General features: G+C 35.0%; 1 protein-coding gene across 5 annotated transcripts in view; it reads left to right on the top strand.

The window, feature by feature from the left end:
• Positions 1–20,925, top strand: part of LRRC7 (leucine rich repeat containing 7) — a gene marked incomplete at its 3' end in the record, with an annotated part of 100,609 nt that overhangs the window by 20,296 nt on the left and 59,388 nt on the right. For all 5 annotated transcript variants that reach the window (XM_082313902.1, XM_082313901.1, XM_082313900.1 and 2 more), the window contains exons 6-8: positions 12,944–13,007; positions 17,123–17,197; positions 19,964–20,108. In XM_082313902.1, the coding sequence (XP_082170028.1) occupies positions 12,944–13,007; positions 17,123–17,197; positions 19,964–20,108 (284 nt within the window). The remainder of the gene's footprint in view (positions 1–12,943; positions 13,008–17,122; positions 17,198–19,963; positions 20,109–20,925) is intronic.

The following is a 20,925-nucleotide window of genomic DNA, read 5'->3' as shown; positions in this document are numbered from 1 at the left end:
TATTGTATGGAAGGGCCCTAAAAATAATGTGTTACTTAATCTAAGAAAACAGAAGTTGAGAGGAGATATGTTAGTGTTTGTCTCTACACACACAGTCAAGGTAGGCAACTTGGAAGAGAACTATTTCTTCTGCCTGGACAAGGGACAGAGTTGTGTGTGGTTAGCAGACTAACAAATAGGGATAAGCTGGCCATGAGAGGTAGGAATGAGAAGCTTCCGGGGTATCAGAGTCATCTGTACCTTCTCTCTCCTCCTTTTAAGATTGAAAGACATCACTCTAAGTTGTGCTGAAAGGCAAAAGCAACACTTTTGGCTTGAAGGTGGGTCTTCTCAGTGCAGACTAGTAGAGGTAGGAGGTGGGGGAAGTGCCTGGGCTGGTCCCTGTCCCACAGCTGCCAGAGGAGCTGGCTGTGGGTGTCCTGACAGGCAGGACACGCTGGGATGTGCATTCAGTCTGCCCCTGGCTGGCCAGTCTGACCTCCTACTGTCACAAACTTTTAGTTTTCACCAGAAAATTGTGGAAAGATTAAATTTAAATGGCACATGTTGCAGTCCTGACAGTTCGAACGTGTTGGTGTATTGCAACATCAAATCTGCTCTCCACATAAGGCAAATTTTGGTGGTTGTTAAGTAAACTGGCTGAAATCAACCAGAAATGGTAAGTTATTATCATAAATTATATAACTGCATTGTAAGATCTTTGTGTTGATCGGCACTTTGGTATTCCTTTGAAGACCTTTGCATGCATTGTTCTGTAGTTCTTTGTTGTTTTAAATCAGTACATTTCTGAAAGATACTTATTTTCCAATTATCTCTGTTCCCTTGGTTTGCAATTGTTTTAGTGCAATCTTCCTGCATTGGCAAAATATTACATACCTGTAATTTTGCTCCTGGTTTGAGTCAGGAATAAAAGGACTTTATGGATATAATGATGATGATAGGGTTTGGTTTTTTTCCTTTTGTTAAAATTAGCCATTTTATATTGATGTGTTTTCAGTCTTAAAATGTAAACCAATGTTTTTTATTCTTGACTGCATATTTTTTGTCTTTGATTGTAATAAAATATGAGAAAATACAGGCAATATGTTTTAGCCATATGGTCTTATTTCCCTGAATTGCTGCTAATTATGTTTCCTGTCAAAATTCAGACTCTACTTGAAAAATCATTGTTTAGACTTACCTATTGTATGGCAATATAATGTCAAGTTGCTAATCTTCTGGTTTGCTTTTTTCTGCAAATGTTTCAAGTTGTAATGAATCTCTGGGTTTTAACCGCAACTATTTACTTTACAACAGTACTTCTGTGCATTCTAGTTCCACAAAAGAGTGGTTCTCAAAAATTCTATGAAAAATAATCCTTCATATTTTGTATAATATTTTACTATCAATGCTTGAATATCTTCCTTGATAAAGAGCAATGGATACATTTTCTTCCAAAAATTTGAAAGCACAGACGGTCAGTTTCATCTAAAATTTCCCATGAAAAATATTTCAAAGACAAATGGAAACAAGAAGGATGCCATCTATAAAGTTTGTCCTTCTGGATAACAAATGAAGGTGTGAAAACAATATTTATGTGCATATATAATGAAAGTATCTGTTTTGGCTTCACAATTAAATATATATTGTAAAAAAAACTTAGGGGGGTGGGGAGGAACAGAGAACCCCATTTTTCACCCAGAAGAAGTCACTCTTATAAAATTTCATAAAATGGAATTTTTTCTATCCTTTGAATTCCAAGTGTACTTTTATTTTTTCTGTAAGTATGTGAAAAATTGACATTTTTCTCTAACATTCTTTCTTTCCATTTCTTTCTTTCCATTTCTTTCTTTCCATTTCTTTCTTTCCATTTCTTTCTTTCCATTTCTTTCTTTCCATTTCTTTCTTTCCATTTCTTTCTTTCCATTTCTTTCTTTCCCCTAAAATTTAGGCATAGAACCATAGAAAGTAGCAGCTCTATAAAGTGGTGGTGGGGAGTATACAGATTCCTTTTCCCCGCCCTGGGTAAATTATTTATTTATTTGTTTGTTTTATTTCACAAACTGATTAAATCAAAATTTGTATGAGTCATGGGCTGTTACTTCTTTTATTTCCTTAGCAATCACCTGACAATACTATAACTCTTTCACACCTGAAAAATAAGCCAGAATATTAAATGGGCACTGGGAACGCCAAACTTTTAATTAATTCCACTACCAAACTACCATGTAGATCTGCACCAAATTAATGTGCCAGTTATCCACAACTACAAAATGTCTAGCAAACAAATCAGATAAAAACAAGGCAAAGTGGTGGGGGTTGTCCTGTTCCTCTTGTAATGATCCTAAATACGTATTTGTTGAAATTACTTGTAACTCTTATTTATGTTGGTTATTTCTTAAAATTGGTGAGACTGCGTATAAGGAGATTCAAAGGATCAAGGTTTCTAAACAGCACCATAAAAACTGTATAAAAATCACATAGTAATTTGTTTTTAAAACAATGTAAAGTGAAGTAGACTAGATTCTTCCTTGGCAGAATACATATAAAATAATAGTAGGTGTTTGGCAGAGGTTAAGTTTGCAGATTGGAAGTATCTAAACCTGTAGAGAGTTATAACTCTTACGCTCTTCTGTAGCTAAGACTTTATTCCAAATTGAGAAAGTAAGCAGAATAAGACAGGTGAATCACTTCTTGTATAACTACAGTGTGTGTATTGTACGCTGACATTCCTCTTAAATAATCATTTTAGTCTAAAAACTAGCATATAGCACTTCGAAGCATCTTTAGTGATTTATCAAAATATTGTTTGAAACACTGTCAGGTAAAGTTATTTTATTCTTGTTCCCTATTTCAATACCACTTTGCTTTGAATTTTAAAGATAAGCATAAATATTTCTCAGCTTTTGCATTATTGAAAAACTGTAGATACGGCCTTGCTTGTTTCATTAGTTTAATCTCAGAAGGAATGAGCCAATAAAGATTCAGAAAGATATTCAGACATCAAAAACATCATAATCTGTTACCTTTTTTCAGATGTGAAATTTGTTGAATAAAAGTGATTATTATTTCCATTAACCTGACAATGGAGTTGTAAGAAGCATTCTTGTGACTTAAGACCATTAGTCCCATTGACTTCAATAACATTTATATTCCTAACATCCTTATCGCTTCCAAAATCCAGTTTTAGGAAGTAGATTTGCAAAATTCGCAGGTTGTCTTAAGTGTGTTGAAGTCAGTGGAACAGACAATTTATATCAGCTGAGAATCTGTCCAGCAGCATCTAAATATAGGTTTAAAAGCTTAGCTTTAGACTGCTATTTTTTGAAATGCTGTTCCACTTTCTTCCAGTTTATTATAAAGATGTAAACTGTTTCCCACACTTTGAGATTACAAATATTTTCATCATTCATGATGACCTGTTTTCTTCAAATAGTAACTCTGGCTGAGTTTAATAAATCATATTCCAGAAGACTTACTACTTTGGCACTACATTATTAAAGTATTGCCAATATTTTAATAAGCATCTACTACTACGTATCTTCCCGTTAGGCCATTTTAAACTAAATGTATTTGCTGCTCAGAGAAGATGCAGAAAAATGTATTATATTGTTTTCTTATTGTAAGAATGCTTTCCAACATATATAGTGGGTCAAACTTGTCTGAAAAATTGCATTAATTATTCTTGTCTGAAGGCAGTAGTGCAATTTTTTTCCCCCATCTCCTGTAAGGGACACTCTGGGAGAAGATATAGCTAGAACTTCACTACATTGAAGATACACCAGTACTGCTTCTGCCATCTACGATAATCCTGATATTACTTAAACTGTAATTAGTGATTCTTATCTGGTGGTGTTCATGCTGTATAATTTTAATATATCAAGTGGGCAAAGGAAAGGCAGAGCAGAAATTAGAGCCTTGTATGTAGGTTTGTTTCATACACCTTTTTTTTTTTATTTATCGCTTATTTGATTCTTTAAAACTTCCATTTAACAGATGCAAAAGTAATTTCTTTTTTCAGAAGAGTTTATATCTGATTAGTAGGGTTAAATTTCAGGTAAAGACTTCATAGCAGAAAGTGGTAGGAGGGGAGAACATTTTTAACCATGGAGAATCACCCTAGCCCACCTTGCACTCATTTTGTTCTTAATCATACCAGAACCCTGAGCTCCTCCCAGAACAACTGGGAGCTAAACACACACAGAGTTCACTCTGACTGTTACTAATGAGATCTAATTTCGTTACGCTTAGACTCTGTGCTCTGCTTTTCCACATATGGTTGTTTTATGGTATGCAAGGAAATTGCTCATTATATTCGTAATACCTTAAGTCAGTATCCTTTTAATTTTACTTGATTAAAAGAAAAAATCTACAGAGTAAAAATGCCTGCACACAATTCAAACTGCAAGAGGAATTAAATAGAGAGAAGATGACTGCTGGAATGCATTGAGAACAGAATGGGGTTTTTACCTGCCATGACCATCGGAGACCTTTTCTTTTTCCCAGCTGGAATAGGAGACTACTAGAAGCACATGTTCTCAGCTGCAGCACTGATGCAGCATTGACTTGCAGGTAACACACACCTCCTCTGAGTGTCCGTATGCACTGCGCTGTATGTCACTCTCCTGTGTTATTTTTGAGTAATGGCTCAACCTGATGCCCTGGGACAGTGTGTTTCTGTCATTTAATAGGTTGTTGGATTAAAGATGGATGGTTCTGAGCTAAACACATGTAGAATGGCATTTTTAGTTGTTGCCATCCTTAGCCATATCAAAGTGTAGAAACTGTACCTGCACATGCTGTGGGCTGTGAACTTCAGCAATGGCCATTTGTCTCTCCACATGAGAGGGAAGGGATATCCTGTGACCGGTGTTCTTGCAGCACATTGGAAGTTTCCTAAAGGCCAGCAAGCAGACAGCCCCTAACCTGTGATCAGCTCTGTGGTGTGCAAAAGGTTACCTTGTGCTACTGTTTCCCTCAAGCCTTGAAAAATTCACCGTTCCATGTTTCTTCCATTTCAGTGTCTCCAATGGACTGGTTCAGTTAAACCTCACAAGCTCTGTGTTGCAGCTTGCTCTTCTTGTCACTGGATTATGAAACAAATCTTGCCCATATTTTCCATACTTCGTAATGGAATATCATCCTTCTGCCTACCTTTAACAGTTCTATAATAACTGAATAGGAAGATCGCATTATGGCCTGCAGTTGCTTTGTTTTTTTCCTTTTAAAGCTATATCTCTTAGATAGAAGTCTTCCATCAGCCTCCTCTGGCACCCATTCCCCAGAGTGCAGTGTGTATCAGATGGGTTTAATTTGCTTGTGATGTTCTCTCTAGCCCAGCTGGCAAACAGCCACTGCAACCAAACACGTTATTAATAGTGTGGTAAAATATTGGAGAGCTGGTCAGTAGAGATCTTCCAGATCTTATAAACTATGCTTCTACAGTTAAAACTACCAGAGATCACCTATGAAGAAATCAACCGTTCTTCGGAGGGGCCATAACTATCTACAGATATTTCATGTGTGACAACAGGGATTGTCCTTCTGCTTTTTCATTTTCTGAGGTGCTCCTTGCCATCTCTGACTACTTCCATCCTTCTTCCTCAATTAATATGTAGATAGTTATTGAGTCATGACATTTTTCATCTCAAATTCATCCTTGCCTTTTTCTAGCAGATCCCCATTTTATTTCTTTGGCTTTCCTTTTAGAAATAATCCTGTTTTTCATATGTGTTCATGCTGTCTTTAGGCCCTTTTTCAGTAGAAATAGGAATCAAAAGAACTACTAAATAAGAAACCCGTGTTGAGAGTAAAATTCTTTTACACTTGTGTTTTGGGTTAGCTGATTCAGTTAACTTTTAGTCATCAGATATTCATTAACACCCTTTGAGCTTGGTTCATCCCTGTTAATTATTCAGCATCTTAAGTTAGATCTTCTTCCTGCTCTCTGGCAAAGTAAATGGGAAAACAGGGCCAAAACTGCATTTTCAGTCTTGCAGGCTAAAACTAGGTCTCTCTTTAATTTATGTTCATTCATTCCATGCAAAATTAGTACATAAGGGTATAAAGCATGTGCTGAATTCTTTAGCGATTTGAATAATATATTGTATATCCTGATGAAACATTGGTTATTTTTAGTCAAATTTTAGTAGGAGGAAACCTAGAGCCTGCTTCTTGTCTGTCTTCAAGATGGTGGAGACTCAGATCCCAAGTACTAGTCATTTTATATTAATCTAATATGTTCAAGTTGATCAGTACTGCATTGTTTACAAACCAGTTGTTATTTTCCACTGTATTATTACACTGTAAACAAAATATAAATTGTCAAATACATTATTTACCAAATACCAAATCTTTTAAGCAAAAACAATAAGGTGACCTTTGTGGCCGTGAATGATACAGTCAATCTTGCTCAGTTTCAGTGATTTTGAATTTAGATAAATGCAGTGGGTCCTGGGTTCGTTGTTGTTAGACAGGTGTATTTGTCCCAGAACATGGAGCAATTTTTATTGTCATTATGTCACCTGTGTTACCGATACATTGTGTTTCTTTGTCCAAATGCAGACATCTTATAGCAAAATCATTGAACTCATCAGAGCCACATATAGTTTACTAGATGTGAATTTGGCTCCAAGGTCTAGTGACTGTTAGGGTGTATTTACCCTGTAACTCTAATGTGCCGAAGCTCATACTTCCCTCAAGGATTATTAATTCTGAAATTCACTGACAGAATAGCTGTATGTTTGCTGGTACTTGTATTCTGAATGGTTTTAACTAGGTATACTTTGAAACTAGATATACTTTGAAATTTTGCAAATGTGAATTTATATGTTCACATTGTCCATTGAAATCAGCATTTTAACATAGATACAAGGCTAAGAAACACACATTACTCTCTGGAAAAGGGACAATAGTTTAATTGAGTCCATTTAATCCTGCAAGTGGACACATATTTTCTCATATCTTCTGGGTAGCACTCCTCCAGATTTTTCTGAGATAAACAGCATGAAGTAGAAAATACCAAATGTTGAGTTAAATTTTCAGTTTGCTATATCAAAGGATCCTTCAAGTAGTGGTGATTCTTAAGCAAAATGCGTCATTTCAGTGTCATGCTGTAAATGTATACATTAGGGGTTATTTGGCTCCAACATTCAGGAAAGCAGTCTTAAGATACTGTATAGAAGTACCACATGTATCCTTTCCTTGTGGTCACACCACTGACTCCATCCCAACCCATTTTCCTGCTGTTATAGAGCAGTAGGTAATAGTTGCTTACTCTGCAAGTAGGTCCTGTTCAGCAGGCAATTCCGACAGAGCAGCTGCTGCTCCAAGATGCAGCATGTTCCATAAGTGTGGTGGGCAAGAATGCACAAACAGGGATCTACAAAGAATATCTAATTATGTGCTGTAGGGCATATTGTAAGAAAATTTGTGCACCAGGTAAGGGGGACTTTCATGTAATTTAGTCCAAAAGGTGGAAACATATATTAACCTTGTTTTTAACCCAGCAAAGCTAGTTATCAGGAAGAAGGTAGAGGAATCCAGAAAGCAGATGCAAAATAAAAAGAGAAAAAAGGAAGTTTAAAAAAAAAAGGGAATAAAAAAATGTATTCATAAAGTCTCGATATTGCCAGGAGCTTTGCACTGGCTAATGACATTTAATCTGCATGCTGTTTATTTATGTAATCAGTTAAGCAGAAGTGGATCTGAACTAAAATTTAGAATGCCCTTCCCCAGCAATTTGAAAGCTGTGTTGGGAAAGAAATTTGTGTGTGAGTGAAGGTCAAAACTGTGAAGATTTCACCTTTCTCTACACTCAGTTGAGCAAACCTTTCCAGCTGTAGCGTGATTCATAACTGGGTCCTGAACTAAGGGATTAATTTTAGAGATCTGATCCATTTCCACCATAAACAAAACTGATGGGAATTTATGATTCTATGTGGAAGGCAATATTTTAAGTGAGTAGTGTGTTTTTAAAATCCTTACCTTTTGCACGCGAACATTTTTCCTGAAATTGGTTGTCCATGTGTTTTTATTATGACTGAATCATGAAAGAGCTTGACTTCCAGTTTCTGTATGTAGGACTTTTGTCTTTGTGGTGCTTTTTATTTTAGGCCTTTTATACAGAATTAGGTAAAATCTCACAAGTCTTCAGTGCCATAGATGCATTGGTTGTGTTTAGACACCTTCTGCACCAGCAGTTCCATCTTTTGGGCATTGAAATTGATTTTTCTCATCTTAGCATTTGAAGATGAAGAGTGCCCTTGCCCATCGCCTGAGAGTGTACAGTGGCTCGAACAGCAGAGGATGTGGAGTCAGCAGATTTTCGGGCACCAGAAATGGCAGCATCAGGAGCATCAGCACGAGTAGACTGTGTTGAGGTAGTTCTCCCAAACTATATTATGAAACCAAACAATTCTGGTATACAAAGGCTGATGGAGGCTGCCTCTTAGTCCAGAATGTTTAATCCAGATGAACATGTTGGCTGGTTTTCCCATATGCTTAACCCAAGTAATGTTGTGTACAGCCCTGCATTTTGCACAGCAGCATTTCTGATAGCCGCACAGCCAAGGCAACAGTGTGCCTTGTGGATTGTTTGCTCTTAACGTCTCTTTGTGTTAATAACGAGACCATATAAAAGTAACAAAGAACACTGCCACGACCGACAGAGTTTCTGGAGGTATTTAATCTTCAGAGGCTTAATTGCTTTAGGAATCATCCCATGGTCTCTGCTATATTCTCCAAATTGTGGATCGATACTGCAGATTGTAAAATCCTTAAGTTCTTCAATATAATTAAAAGTTAAAATGGATATTATTTTTTATAGTTAATGATGAAATAGACATTATTATAGACATTACATGTATTATTTTAGATAATTTCTCTGTTCTATATTTCAGTCCATGTGTAACAATATTTTGTATCCTCAAAATCAACTTTTAAACATACTCTGTTATTGTGGAGCCTGAATAATATATAGATTCAATACTTTATGACAGGCTAATTTATATTTTTGGTACTTTGCTTTACACCATACATGTTTTATATTCTAGAAATGATATAAATTATCTTGATATTCACTGAAAACTAAGACTGAGTTTTCTTTGTAAACCATTAACTGATGTATAAGTAAATAGCTCTTTGTGGTTGTATCATGTAATGCTTTAGCCCTGGTTAAGATTTAGCTACTCTGCTCCGCAACAGGTAAACTATTAACATTAAGTATTAATTTTACAATGTAACTTCCAAAATGATTCATTAATGAATTTAAAGTTACATTGCAATGTTTAAAATATTGAAACTGGAAGAGACTGCTGAATGTGACGTTTTAACAACTTTGAAATAAAGGTTACTGTGTACAACAAAAGTGTGAGAAAATATTATTTGACATTAATACAGCAGATAATCCAGTAATGGCAACTTACTTGCTTTTTATTTCTTCAGAAAATAATGGTATCCATTTATCATAAACTCAAATGAAAATAGAATTCTGTATGTTGTTGCACAAGGAAATATAGTATGTAACGTTACAACTTTCTCAGTCCTATCTTTGTAGAAGTATGACTAACAAAAAGCATGCATGAATTGTGTAGCAGCATTCTACTGCCTCTTTCATTGTATTTATCATTGTGTAAATTTGATTGTGTCTCTGACACAATTGTTTTTCACATTCATTTCAAAAATGAATTTTTACCTGTTAGAATACTTTTGTTGTTTATGAATACAGTTCTTCATATGTGGGAATAATTCAGATGTGATTAGAAGTTTGTGACTGAAAGTTTGGATAAACCTTCATGTAATCACCATCTCCTATCTGTCAGAAAGCTGACCAGGATTTTGATGGGAATACTGTGATTTCGTTGAAATAATTTATGGCAGGCAACTCATTTGTTTTGCCAGAAACTGTAAATGCAATGCCTTTTCCTGGTTGTTTGAAGTGTTTACAATGTGTAGATAAGTATCTTCTAAATAAAGCAGCAAAAACAAACATGCAAAAGTGTAAGAAAGTTATATTAGGCAATATATGTGATTACCATGAATTATAATTAATACGACTGAATTGTATAATGTGAGTTATAGTTTATGGAGTGTGCCTGTTTTAAAACTATTGCAAGCAATGTTAATTTTTCACCAAGTATTCAGTAATCTCTCTAAGATACTCTCTATGCTAGTTTTCATGCATTTGTAGTTTTTTGAGAACCATGTTCCATTACTGTGTTTAAAAATAATTTAAAAAAAGATTAATCTTATTCTGAACCTACCATGAGGTCCACTTCCATAGCCAAGAATCAGATCTTCTCCATATAACTCCTGCAGTTACTTATGAATGGAAGAATAGGTCCAAATGCAATATGGATAAAGATTTATGCTAAATTTTTGGCTGCAAGTTTTATTAGCACATTAATTATATTACATTACATCATTTAAGCAATGAATATTTAACTGAGCATTACTCATAATTGCACCTTTCCTATTCCACCTTTATAAAATGACCCCACATAAAAAATATAATGAATCTTTTCATAGGAAAAATACAAGTAATTACATGAAAGAGATAAAAATATCACAAGCTAATGAAAAATCTCATCTAATATTCCATTGGGTACATTTGGCAGTGTGCTTTATCTTTTGATATAGTACCAGCTAACTGAAATTAATCTGCCCCTATATAAATGTTACAGTTTCTGAAACTATGTATCTGACTGCAGAAATGACACGAAGTAATGTTTAAAAGTTGCCTTTTATGATGAATTTGCAGTAGTACAAACCAAACCTTTTAAGGTAAAAGTTTTGTTCAAAGGTAGAATACAGTATGAAATACACAATTTTTTACCAGCTTGTTTGTAACTTAGATTACCATTGATTTCATCTTTGAAGAGTTTCAGAGTTTCACATTTCAAAATATATAATTCTGTACATGTATGCACAGTAAGTATATATGTAAATAACAAAGGAATACTGCTGTTCGGTTTCCAGTTCCAGTTAGCAGCTATTTTCATTCTTGTGGCTGGGTTTTTTTGAGCACTTTAACATGGGCATGGGGAGTCATAATCACTAGAAACTTTTATCAGCTTCAATGCAGAATGATAAAGTCACAAGTAATACTGCCTGTGAGAGAAAACTTTCTACAATTAAAAATGTATGTCATGTTTCCTATTTTTTTAATTTTGAAAGCATTGTACTACATCATGCTTGTGTGTATGCAGTTAATATTATAACTGAAAAACTTGTAACATCTGCAGATGTAAAGAACTATAAACTTGCAATGCTCACATGCTGAAATGTGTTTCCTGTGGTGTAAAACCTTTGTGTGGTACTAAGGAGTGAAACTGCCGTCAGGATTTCTTAAAGGAACTTTGGTGATATTTAAATGCTTTTCGCAACTTTATCATTCAGGCTGAGAGTGTGTGCACTGCCTGACTGTCTAACAAGTGGCTAGTCTTCAAAGGGGTCCAACTGATTTGTTTTAAGGAAAAATACTTTGATTTCCAAAACAGCAACTGGTAAATTGTGGATAAGTAAGTGTAATCTTACTCTGTGTGCTTTTAAAAAGTTTGCCTGTATTCAAAATTGATAGATTTTAAATGCTTTTAACAGTCAGTTCACATATGCTGTGATCTGTGCCTTTGTCAGTTTAAACTATGCTTGAGATAACCAGTTTTTTCTCACAGCACAAATTCAGAGATAAACCTGGGAGATTTATCCCATTGACTTCAGTAAATGAAGAATTTAATCACTTCATTTTTAGCAATTTCTCACTTTTCCTCTTATTTCACTGTTTCAGTCACCTGAGCCCGAGCAGTAAAAATGCCTTTTTTGCTGTTATGTAGTGATCAGTCACAGACATAAATCCAGATTATTCCTCATTTAAAGCCCTTTACTGCATAAAGCGTCATTGATATTAACTTTTGGTTCTCTTTCTTATTATATGTTCTTATTTAACTCTTTCTTTTATAATGCTGTGAAGAAGGATAAGCTGCTTTGGTTAATTTTGATGTCATTCGCGCACAGTCTTTTGCAACAGAGGTTGTGTGAAGCCTTTCTTGCCCTCAGAGGAGCTGCTGCCCAAAAAGGGGCTCTCAGGGAGACACCCAACAGCAAAGTACGACACCTTGCTCCCATCCACACGCGGTGTTGTGAATCACGCCATCTCCCTGCCATGCTCTTGTGCCACGAATTGCACAGAGAGAGGAAGAGTTTCCTAGATGTGCTTTGCGGCAGATCAAAAGATTGAATCTCAGATTGGTCATTTAATTAAAAATCTGTGTTCTGTTGCTTATCTTTTTATAGTGATAGAGTTTTCGTAAGCTACTGGCAGACAGCAAATGTCACTAAATACCACTGCTTATCAGTGTGACTGTTTATTCCTGAAATGGAAGCCATGTTTCAGGTCACCTGTACTACAACCCAAAGAGGAGGGGACCCCATCAGCTCAGTGCATTCTGTTAAACCAACACAAGTACTCAAAACAACCCTTATCTAAGTTTAACTCGTTTAGCATGCAAGCTTTGTACTGACCCGTGACATAAAAGTGCTTTTGCATCGTGACTGTAGTTAGGTACAGTTTTAGGGAGGTAACAACCATACTTTGTACTTCTGCTGTGAGGAGCCAAAACACTTTCTAGTGGTTTATAAAGAAGTTGATAACAAATTTATAAATCTGTATCAAAAATGTCTCAATTTATATTGCTTTCAAATGCTTATAAATAGAGGTAATTTTCCTTGAGCAACTATGCAAAATCATACCAAGATTACTAAAGTAATTGTTGCTAGCTTTGTAGTTCAAGAACTTCAGCTCATGTCTTAAAGGTGGAGTATATTGTTCTCGTTTGCATCAGCATCAGTCTGATGTAATTCTTTTTGCAATAACAGTATCATTTGAGCTTTATTTTTATCTAAACAAAATTTGACCGACATTTTGCAAGTAAAAATTTCATCTTCGGTATCTCCTAATCTGTTACAGGTCAATGCACAAACTGACTCAACTGGAAAGACTTGATCTGGGCAATAATGAATTCTCTGAACTGGTAAGAAATGCACCATTTTTTAATAAAAAGCCTGTGTGTTTTGGATGCTCTGTGTATGGGGCATTAAACATTTACTTAAAAGGCATTATTGTATTGTGGCCACATGCTATGGTCACATTTCCTTGTAGAATAGAAGATTTATCATAGTTCATGAGGTGAATGCTGATAAAACAACATGCTTCATCTACATCAGGCTTCTGCGGTTCAGATCAAGGTCACAGATGATTCTCACTGTGAGCTGGTTGCTACTGCTGCAGTACTTCAATGTGGGATGAATTGATGATCTCAGTATAAATACTTAGGTCAATTATGTATCAATTTCTTAATATCTATCACTATATTCTGCAAATATTAGAAATTGCTATTAGCAGAAGTAAATTTTAGACTCCAAAAGCAGTTTCTGTTCCTAAGATGAGAATCAGGTTCCGTGAGATTTAATAGCTTTTAGGACTTTTCTGTAGTCTCAGTATAGAAAATAATCAAGTTGCTGGTGCCCTTTAGGTATGTTCCTACTACATCTATAGCAATTGACACTTCTCAGAAACAATATGTGGGTGTTTAAACTGTTTTTAAATGGGCCTGTTTTTAAGGAGAGCTCACTGACTTCATCCTGTGGGAACTGTAAGTATGTTAAGAGAAGCAAAACTTAGAAAAACTGCTGCCTCACCCTTTTTGAGACTATCACTGTTAAGGCTATTTGGGAGGGCCTGTGCTTTTGTAGGACAACCAATTAATACTGTGGCACTCAGTGTTGCACTGATGGTGAAATAAATGTCTGCATGTGCCTTATCCACCAACAGTCTGTCCAGTGACTGTTAAACCCTGTGAGCAGAACCGCCTTTCCTCCAGAGTCATAGAAGAACAATCTGTAAAAATAGTGCTGCTGAATCAGGGTGTACAATTTTATGAGGGTGGTATTTCCTCTAGCTTTAATTAAAATTAAGTTAATTTCACTTTAAACAAATTTTGAAATGTCATCTAGTAGTAAAAAGATGTAGCAAAGAGTCTACATTTGGTTTGTAGACAGTGCTCTATCTTCTACCATTATGGTTATAACCCTGTTAATAATTGCTAATTTATACTGCTATGTAGTAGAAAATAGATGGTTTAACTCAGGTTTTTAATTAAAACTAGAAATCTTTTGCATAGATAAATAGAATAAAATTTTCAGGAGTGGTATTCGGAATTTTGATCAAAAGAAATATATATATGCTTCCTGAATTCAGAGTGTGTCTTTTTTGGGCGGTGAGGAGTTGGGGGTGGTTTGGTTTTGTAGTGTTTGTTTTAAATGACTTCAACATCGTTCTATGTTTTTGCATTGTAGCATGTTGTCCCCTAAGAATGATAAACCAGGAGTTCGGTGGCCTCATAATGCTATTAGGACCAGACTGCCTGAGTTGACTGGTTTTTCAGGAAGCTGGTCCAAAAATGTATGAACTAGAATCAGATGCCAGAAGCAAAATTGCCCAAGAAGCAAGGGAACAGCATGCATCTGTAGAAACAGCATAAGAAAAGTGGTACTAGTTTAAATCAAGATCACCTGGAAAAAAGGATTGAAAGGTTCTGTTTTCATGGATTCTGAAAATCTGATTTGGGTTTCAATAGAAACTTCCTTCTTATTGGAGAAAAATACTACCTAGAACTGTGGTGGAGTGGAAAAGCTTAATTTCTTTGACAGTCCATCCCTGGACTATTAAAGTCCCTCCCTTTGCATTGGGAGACTGTGCTCTTCATACAGACAAACTGGAGCAATAGGCATGGGGTTAAGAATAAAGGTAGTTGCAAAAATGAAGTAATTCCATTCATTCATTTTCTGGAAACAAGATTATACAAATCATGAGATAGGTATGTGTTCCTAAAATAGAAATTGCCACTTCCTAAATAGCAGCCATATTCAAGTAACTTAATGTAATCAAGGAAGGGAATAGGTAATCTGTGTCACAGGTCTCTGGGAAAACTGGAGCATTAAATCACAAGGTATGGGTCAATGATTTGAAATTTCCCAATCTTTGAAGTGTCAAAAACTGGCACTGGACAAATGATAAACAGCGATTGTAGTACCTCTGCCTGAAAGGAGGGGGAAGGCTGGTGTAGTTCTTTCCAGTGTTTCAGGAGTCTGCTGTCAGCAGCAAGGCCTTCAAAGAAATTTTGAAAGAAAATGGTTAAAGGTAGGGAGAAAAGGAAGAGGATAAAATGTAAATAATACTTTTAAATGTAAATAAATACTTTTACCAAAGACTGTCAGTCTTCAATTCAGATTTGATACTAGGAAGCATTTCTTTACCAAGAGGGTGGTCAAACACTGGAACAGGCTTCCTAGAGAGGTAGTCAATGCTGCAGGCCTCTCAGTGTTTAAGACGCATTTGGACATTGCCCTTAATAACATGCTTTAACTTTTGGTCAGGCATTTGGACTGGATGATTGTTGTAGGTCCCTTCCGACTGAAATAGTCTAGTCTACTCTACTCTACTCTATGCTATGCTATGCTATTCTATTCTAATTGTGGCAATCTACATGGAAAACGAAAATATTCTCCAAAAATGCCTCAGCAGAAGCATTTCTAACAGAGACAAATAAATTTTTAATACCACTTATCAAAACATTAGTGAGATCTCATCATGGTATGCCATAATCCATGCGCAAGAAATTTCAAATCAAACTGTAATATTTACAACATAGGAGTAGTCTGTTGCCTTTGAGAAGGGTGTCTGTCTAATGAGAGGAATTTAAAAGAAAATTAACATTGAAAGGGGAAATTATCTATAATAACCTTAGTCAATGAACACTCTGGAGGAATAAAGAAACATTAATCATCACAGGAACAAATAGTATAAAATGACCATTAACCAATTTAGCCTGGAAATTAGAAGTGGTTTTAAACCATTGAAGGACAATAAAATTTCAATAGAATTAGCCAAGGCAAAATAAATTATCTTTAAAATACTGACTAATCATTTTTTGATAGAAACACATTATGTGGCAACATACAAAATTGAGGGATTGAGCTCTCCAGATTAACATGTTCTTTCTTATCTGATGATGCACCAGGAGCTTCTCCCATAATGTACCATGTGACCTGATCAACTGGAAAATTATATTTCTTATGGGAATTACAACATTCCAAAGAACTTGGTCACAGGAGATAATTAGAGGTCTCTCTTAAGGTCCTGTATGCTAGACAGATACATTTGTTTCTAGACGTGTTGAAATAATTCCAGTGAAGTAGTACTACAGACTTTTAAAATGCTAGAATCCAATTTAGACAGAACTAAATGAAATACTTAATATCAGTTTCTGGCAGACTGAAAAAAAATCTCTACAACTTTACTGAGCTAGGGCAAATTGAAAGTCTTGTTTTACCTGTGAAAACAGTGTTTCATGAAAAAGAAAAATACTGCTTATGCTGAAACATGGAAATATTTGTGACTTGATAATTCTTGATTTTGACAGCTGTAAGGAATGAGAAATGATTTGGGGAATTGCCTTTTTCAGTTTCTCTCACTAATATCCTATAGTGTTGAAAAGAATAGAACATCTTAGATTTAAGTTTAAGATTGCAATTTTAAGGCTTTATCATTGCATACTGCTATTTTTAACTACTGAATATGACAATTGCAAACATTACATCATACATAAATGCAGTATATCCAGGAAAATGTTCAGCAATATGACTCTGTTAAGCTACTTTTAAGACTACAAATCATGCAAAAGGCAGAGTTTTGGATGTGCTGCAAGATGAGATTTGGTCTTTCTTTTCAGTGCATTGTTTCTGAAGCTCCACAATTCTCACTTCTCTTATTTGCCTTGTTCATAAATTGCATACTGCCAATACACTATTTAGAACAAGAACTTCTTAGAAGTTCTTCTTTGTATTCATTTCTTTTCCAAAGAGTTCTTAAATTTTACAAGTTTTGAAAAAGAGCAACAGTGGTTAAATTAAATGAAATGAGCATACTGTTCATGTCATTAAGTATCTGAAAGTCTGATGTGGGTTATAAAAAGAAAAAAAAGAAGGTAAAGAGGGAATCTTTTTTTTTAAGAAAATATTGATTTGTATTTAACTAAAAAAATACAGATTTATTTAACTGTCCATAATACTATATTCTTTTCCTCAGCCTGAGGTTCTCGAACAAATACAGAATCTAAAGGAATTGTGGATGGACAATAATTCTTTGCAAATACTACCTGGGGTATGAACATTTATTTTATGTAATTAAATTATTGTGTGATATAGTGAACTATTTACTTCGCAGTAAATAAATGCATGTGCATTTTCTTGAATGGGTACATATTCCTAGTTCATATAGTCATTAATTATTATCAAGAAATAAAAGTCTCAGCATAGCCATTCATATAAAAACCTTTTAAATGTTGTGTTTTTACATGATAGTGTCTAAATGGGGATGTCTCTGTTTTATTTAAGCCTTGCATAGTTTTCATTGTGAAGGGAAATTGTTTCCTATTGTCTTCTTGATCACCATGTATTAACTAGCAGTTTTATAAAAACCCAAAAGAGTTTTAAAAAGGAAGAGGAAACATTAAGTAATCTAAATAAACTTAAAAATAACAGATGGTATGTACAGATTCAACTATACTAAAAGCAATTCTGAGGCAGTGGAATGAATATGTATTTCTCTAGAAAGCACTCCAAACAAAAAATATTTTACAATCTAAACATTAGGGTCATGGTTATATATTAGTGCTATTTCTGAATTGTTGCTACCCCACAGTAGAACTTTGATTTTCAATTTTTATTGCCATAAATTATTTGAGATTATCACTCTAAAATACCTACACAGATTATGATGGAGAAAGGGATCCCTGTTATTAGCGTTTTATCACACAGGTAACAGATCCTGTGTTTCACACAATAATGCTCTTCATTGCTGCAGGGAAAATGTAGAACTAGATCTAGCACAAACATGTCTAGCTGTTGGAAGAAGAAGTACTTCCTCTTTCAGCTTTGAACATCTGTTAACCAAAATGCAATTTTTTGCATTGAGCAATGACTGTTTTTTGTCTTAAATAGATTACATTCATTTTTTATTTTGTATTAAGCGGGATGTTTGCACAGAAAATGATCATTTTCAGTCACTGTCCAAATATCCACTTTTTGAGTGCTCTGTTAGTGAAAAGAAAAGCTGATGTTGAAACCATGTCTTGATACTGAAACAAGCTGGAGATCAAGAACAGAAATGTTGTGGTATTGTTGCTGCAGTGTAACTGCGTAGAAGAAATATCAGATATACAAAAGAGTGTGAGCACAAACATTTTAACCATTATTCTGTTTCTTTTCTGTCCACAATGAAATTGGTTAATATATCCAGTGCTAACATGTGTTCCAAACAGAGTCGTGCTGAGCTATCATAATCCCTGGAGAGGGTATTTACAGTTGAAGATCTTCAGTAGATCGTGGAACTGAATCCCAAGGAGCGTAATTATTTTCAGTGAATAATTCATGTTTCCTGAATCTGATCCTAGTAGACCCTAGATGATGTTTTATGAAAACCTTCTCCAAAACAAGAGATTTAAAACAGTTAATATTAGCTTTGAAATTTGACTTTTAAAAATAGAAAGGAAATACCAACTGGTAATTGATTTTAAAGTTTAGAGATTTGCCAGGTTTCCCATGTTGATAATTCAGTTTTTAAAAAAGTAGTCTGTGCTAGAAACAAAGATTGTATTCAACTATTACTATGGGTAGAATGGCAAATGTTGGGGTGAAAGGGAGGAATCATATCAATCACTCAGATATGATTAAAGATAACATGAAACTGCCTCCTTAGAAGCAGAGAGCCGATCTCAGCAAGGTGAGAGATGAAAAGCAAGCTATATTCATATTGTTTGGAAAGTACCCGTAGATGAAGCTGTCTGAAACTATTTTTCTTTTTCATATGTACAGTAAATAACCACTAAAAGTATATGTAAATAACTAAAAATCCCACTCCAATGAACTTTCATAGAATCCATACCCTTCACAAGCAATTCCCATGGCTTTCCCAAAATCCATAAAGGAAGTTCCCACATAGGCCGTGAATGTTTATTCATCTGCTTGGAAACAGTATTTCTGTGGATGCACAGCATTGCAACCACATGGTAGCTCTCCATAACAGTATTGTGCTGTGCTTGTCTCACTCCTACTGTGTAATCCTCCAGTCTGTGTCATAGCTCTGCCACTGGGTCATAGATCCAGCTCATTTTCTCTAGACCCAGCAGTGATACTTTGCTGTTCCATCTGTAGGTTTTAGTTTAAGGAAACTAATAACATCTATTTTGTTGATTTTCTTGCTGAAATTTCACATCTAGAAAGAAGTGACCATCTTGTGATTATGGATCAAGAAGCAGGTAGCTTCTACAGGCTTCAAACCCTTACATGCTACATAGATTTTCAAGGCAATTAAGGAAGAATTCCTGTCATGTTGCTCATTGATGTTATAGCTGCAGTTACACACTATATTCACAAAAGTGTACTATTAGGGTTAACCGCTCGTAATTGAACTATGAATATCTAAAGTCTAATTTTAGATTTTATAAAGTTCAGAGAATCAGTTTGACACAGAAAAGCTTTACCTGCATGTCTAGCCTCAGTGTCCTTAAGGACTGCTGTTATCAGTAGATGTGAACTGTGAGTAAATGCGCCTTGGATCTGTGTCCAAATAGAGAAATAATACAGCTATATGACTGAGAACTCAAACTTTCAGCAGATTTAATGGATGTGGAACACATTAATTAGTTTGGTATGTGTCATTTAGTTTGGTACAGTTCCTTTTGCAGTTACCTGAACAGGAACGCCATTAGACCACGACTGATATTGCTTCAGTGAAATAAATCTTGTAAAAACGATGCTAAGATAACTGAATTTAAGCCTGTATTACTATTGTTTGTCTTTAATTAAACTTAGAAACTGGCATGCAGTGTATATCTGTTCAAGTAACACTTTGTAACATGCTATTAAGTCTATAGGGAAGTTAAAACAGCTCGTGTACCTGGATGTGTCAAAAAACAGGATAGAAACTGTTGATTTGGACATATCGGGATGTGAAGGACTGGAAGATCTCCTGTTGTCATCCAATATGTTGCAGCAACTGCCAGACTCCATAGGTGAGAAAACCTTAGGATTTCTTGTAATCTTTTACCGTTGAGGATTCCATTTATATCATCTTTTGGTAATGATGAGACTTTATAATAGCTGGAACAAGAACTGCTATTAAATTCCAAAGGAGTTTGAAACATCTGTGTCTGGACAGTCCATGAAGACCATTATGTGAAGTCAGGGAAAAAATCCATGGTTAGTAGGTATTGATTATTCCGATACACTATTTTAAAGAAAATAAGCAAAGAAATATATAATTGATCTGATCTAAATTTGAAAGTAAGTATAATATTGATTATGTTAACAATGTGAAATTCTTGAAAGAAATTGCTACTCTTAGTTACAGTAGTGCAATTCCATATGAGAGCATTAAACAAAGAAATAGTTCAAACTATTCATTTTCTTTTTTGACTATATTGGATGCATAGGATTTCTGAATTATTTAGAATATACAGAAATTCTGGAAGCTAAGTTGTTGTAGGTATATCACTCTATACATCTGAATATTTCATTTCAGTCTTGGTCCCTTATATTTCCTCTGGAAGCACTTGATGTCTTTCCTCTCTTCTATTCTTTCCAGCTGATGAGCCCACTATATCATCATCAGCTTTTTCACTTTCGTAAGTGCATCCCTTTGAACATAGAACAGTTAAATTCCCCAATTTTAAATCAAATTAGTCAAGATTCCAAAATGTATTGCTAATTAATAATCCTGTACTACATGAATGTTACTAGATGTCTTTTACAGCTGTTTTCCATTTTGGTCTTCTACATCTCACCATAAATTCTAGAATTTTTGTTTTATGTGGTTTTCTGATATGCATA

The sequence above is a fragment of the Platalea leucorodia genome (genome assembly GCF_965183815.1).
Source record: "Platalea leucorodia genome assembly, chromosome: 5".
Classification (NCBI taxonomy): domain Eukaryota; kingdom Metazoa; phylum Chordata; class Aves; order Pelecaniformes; family Threskiornithidae; genus Platalea; species Platalea leucorodia.
This window is presented reverse-complemented; position numbering and strand designations above follow the sequence as displayed.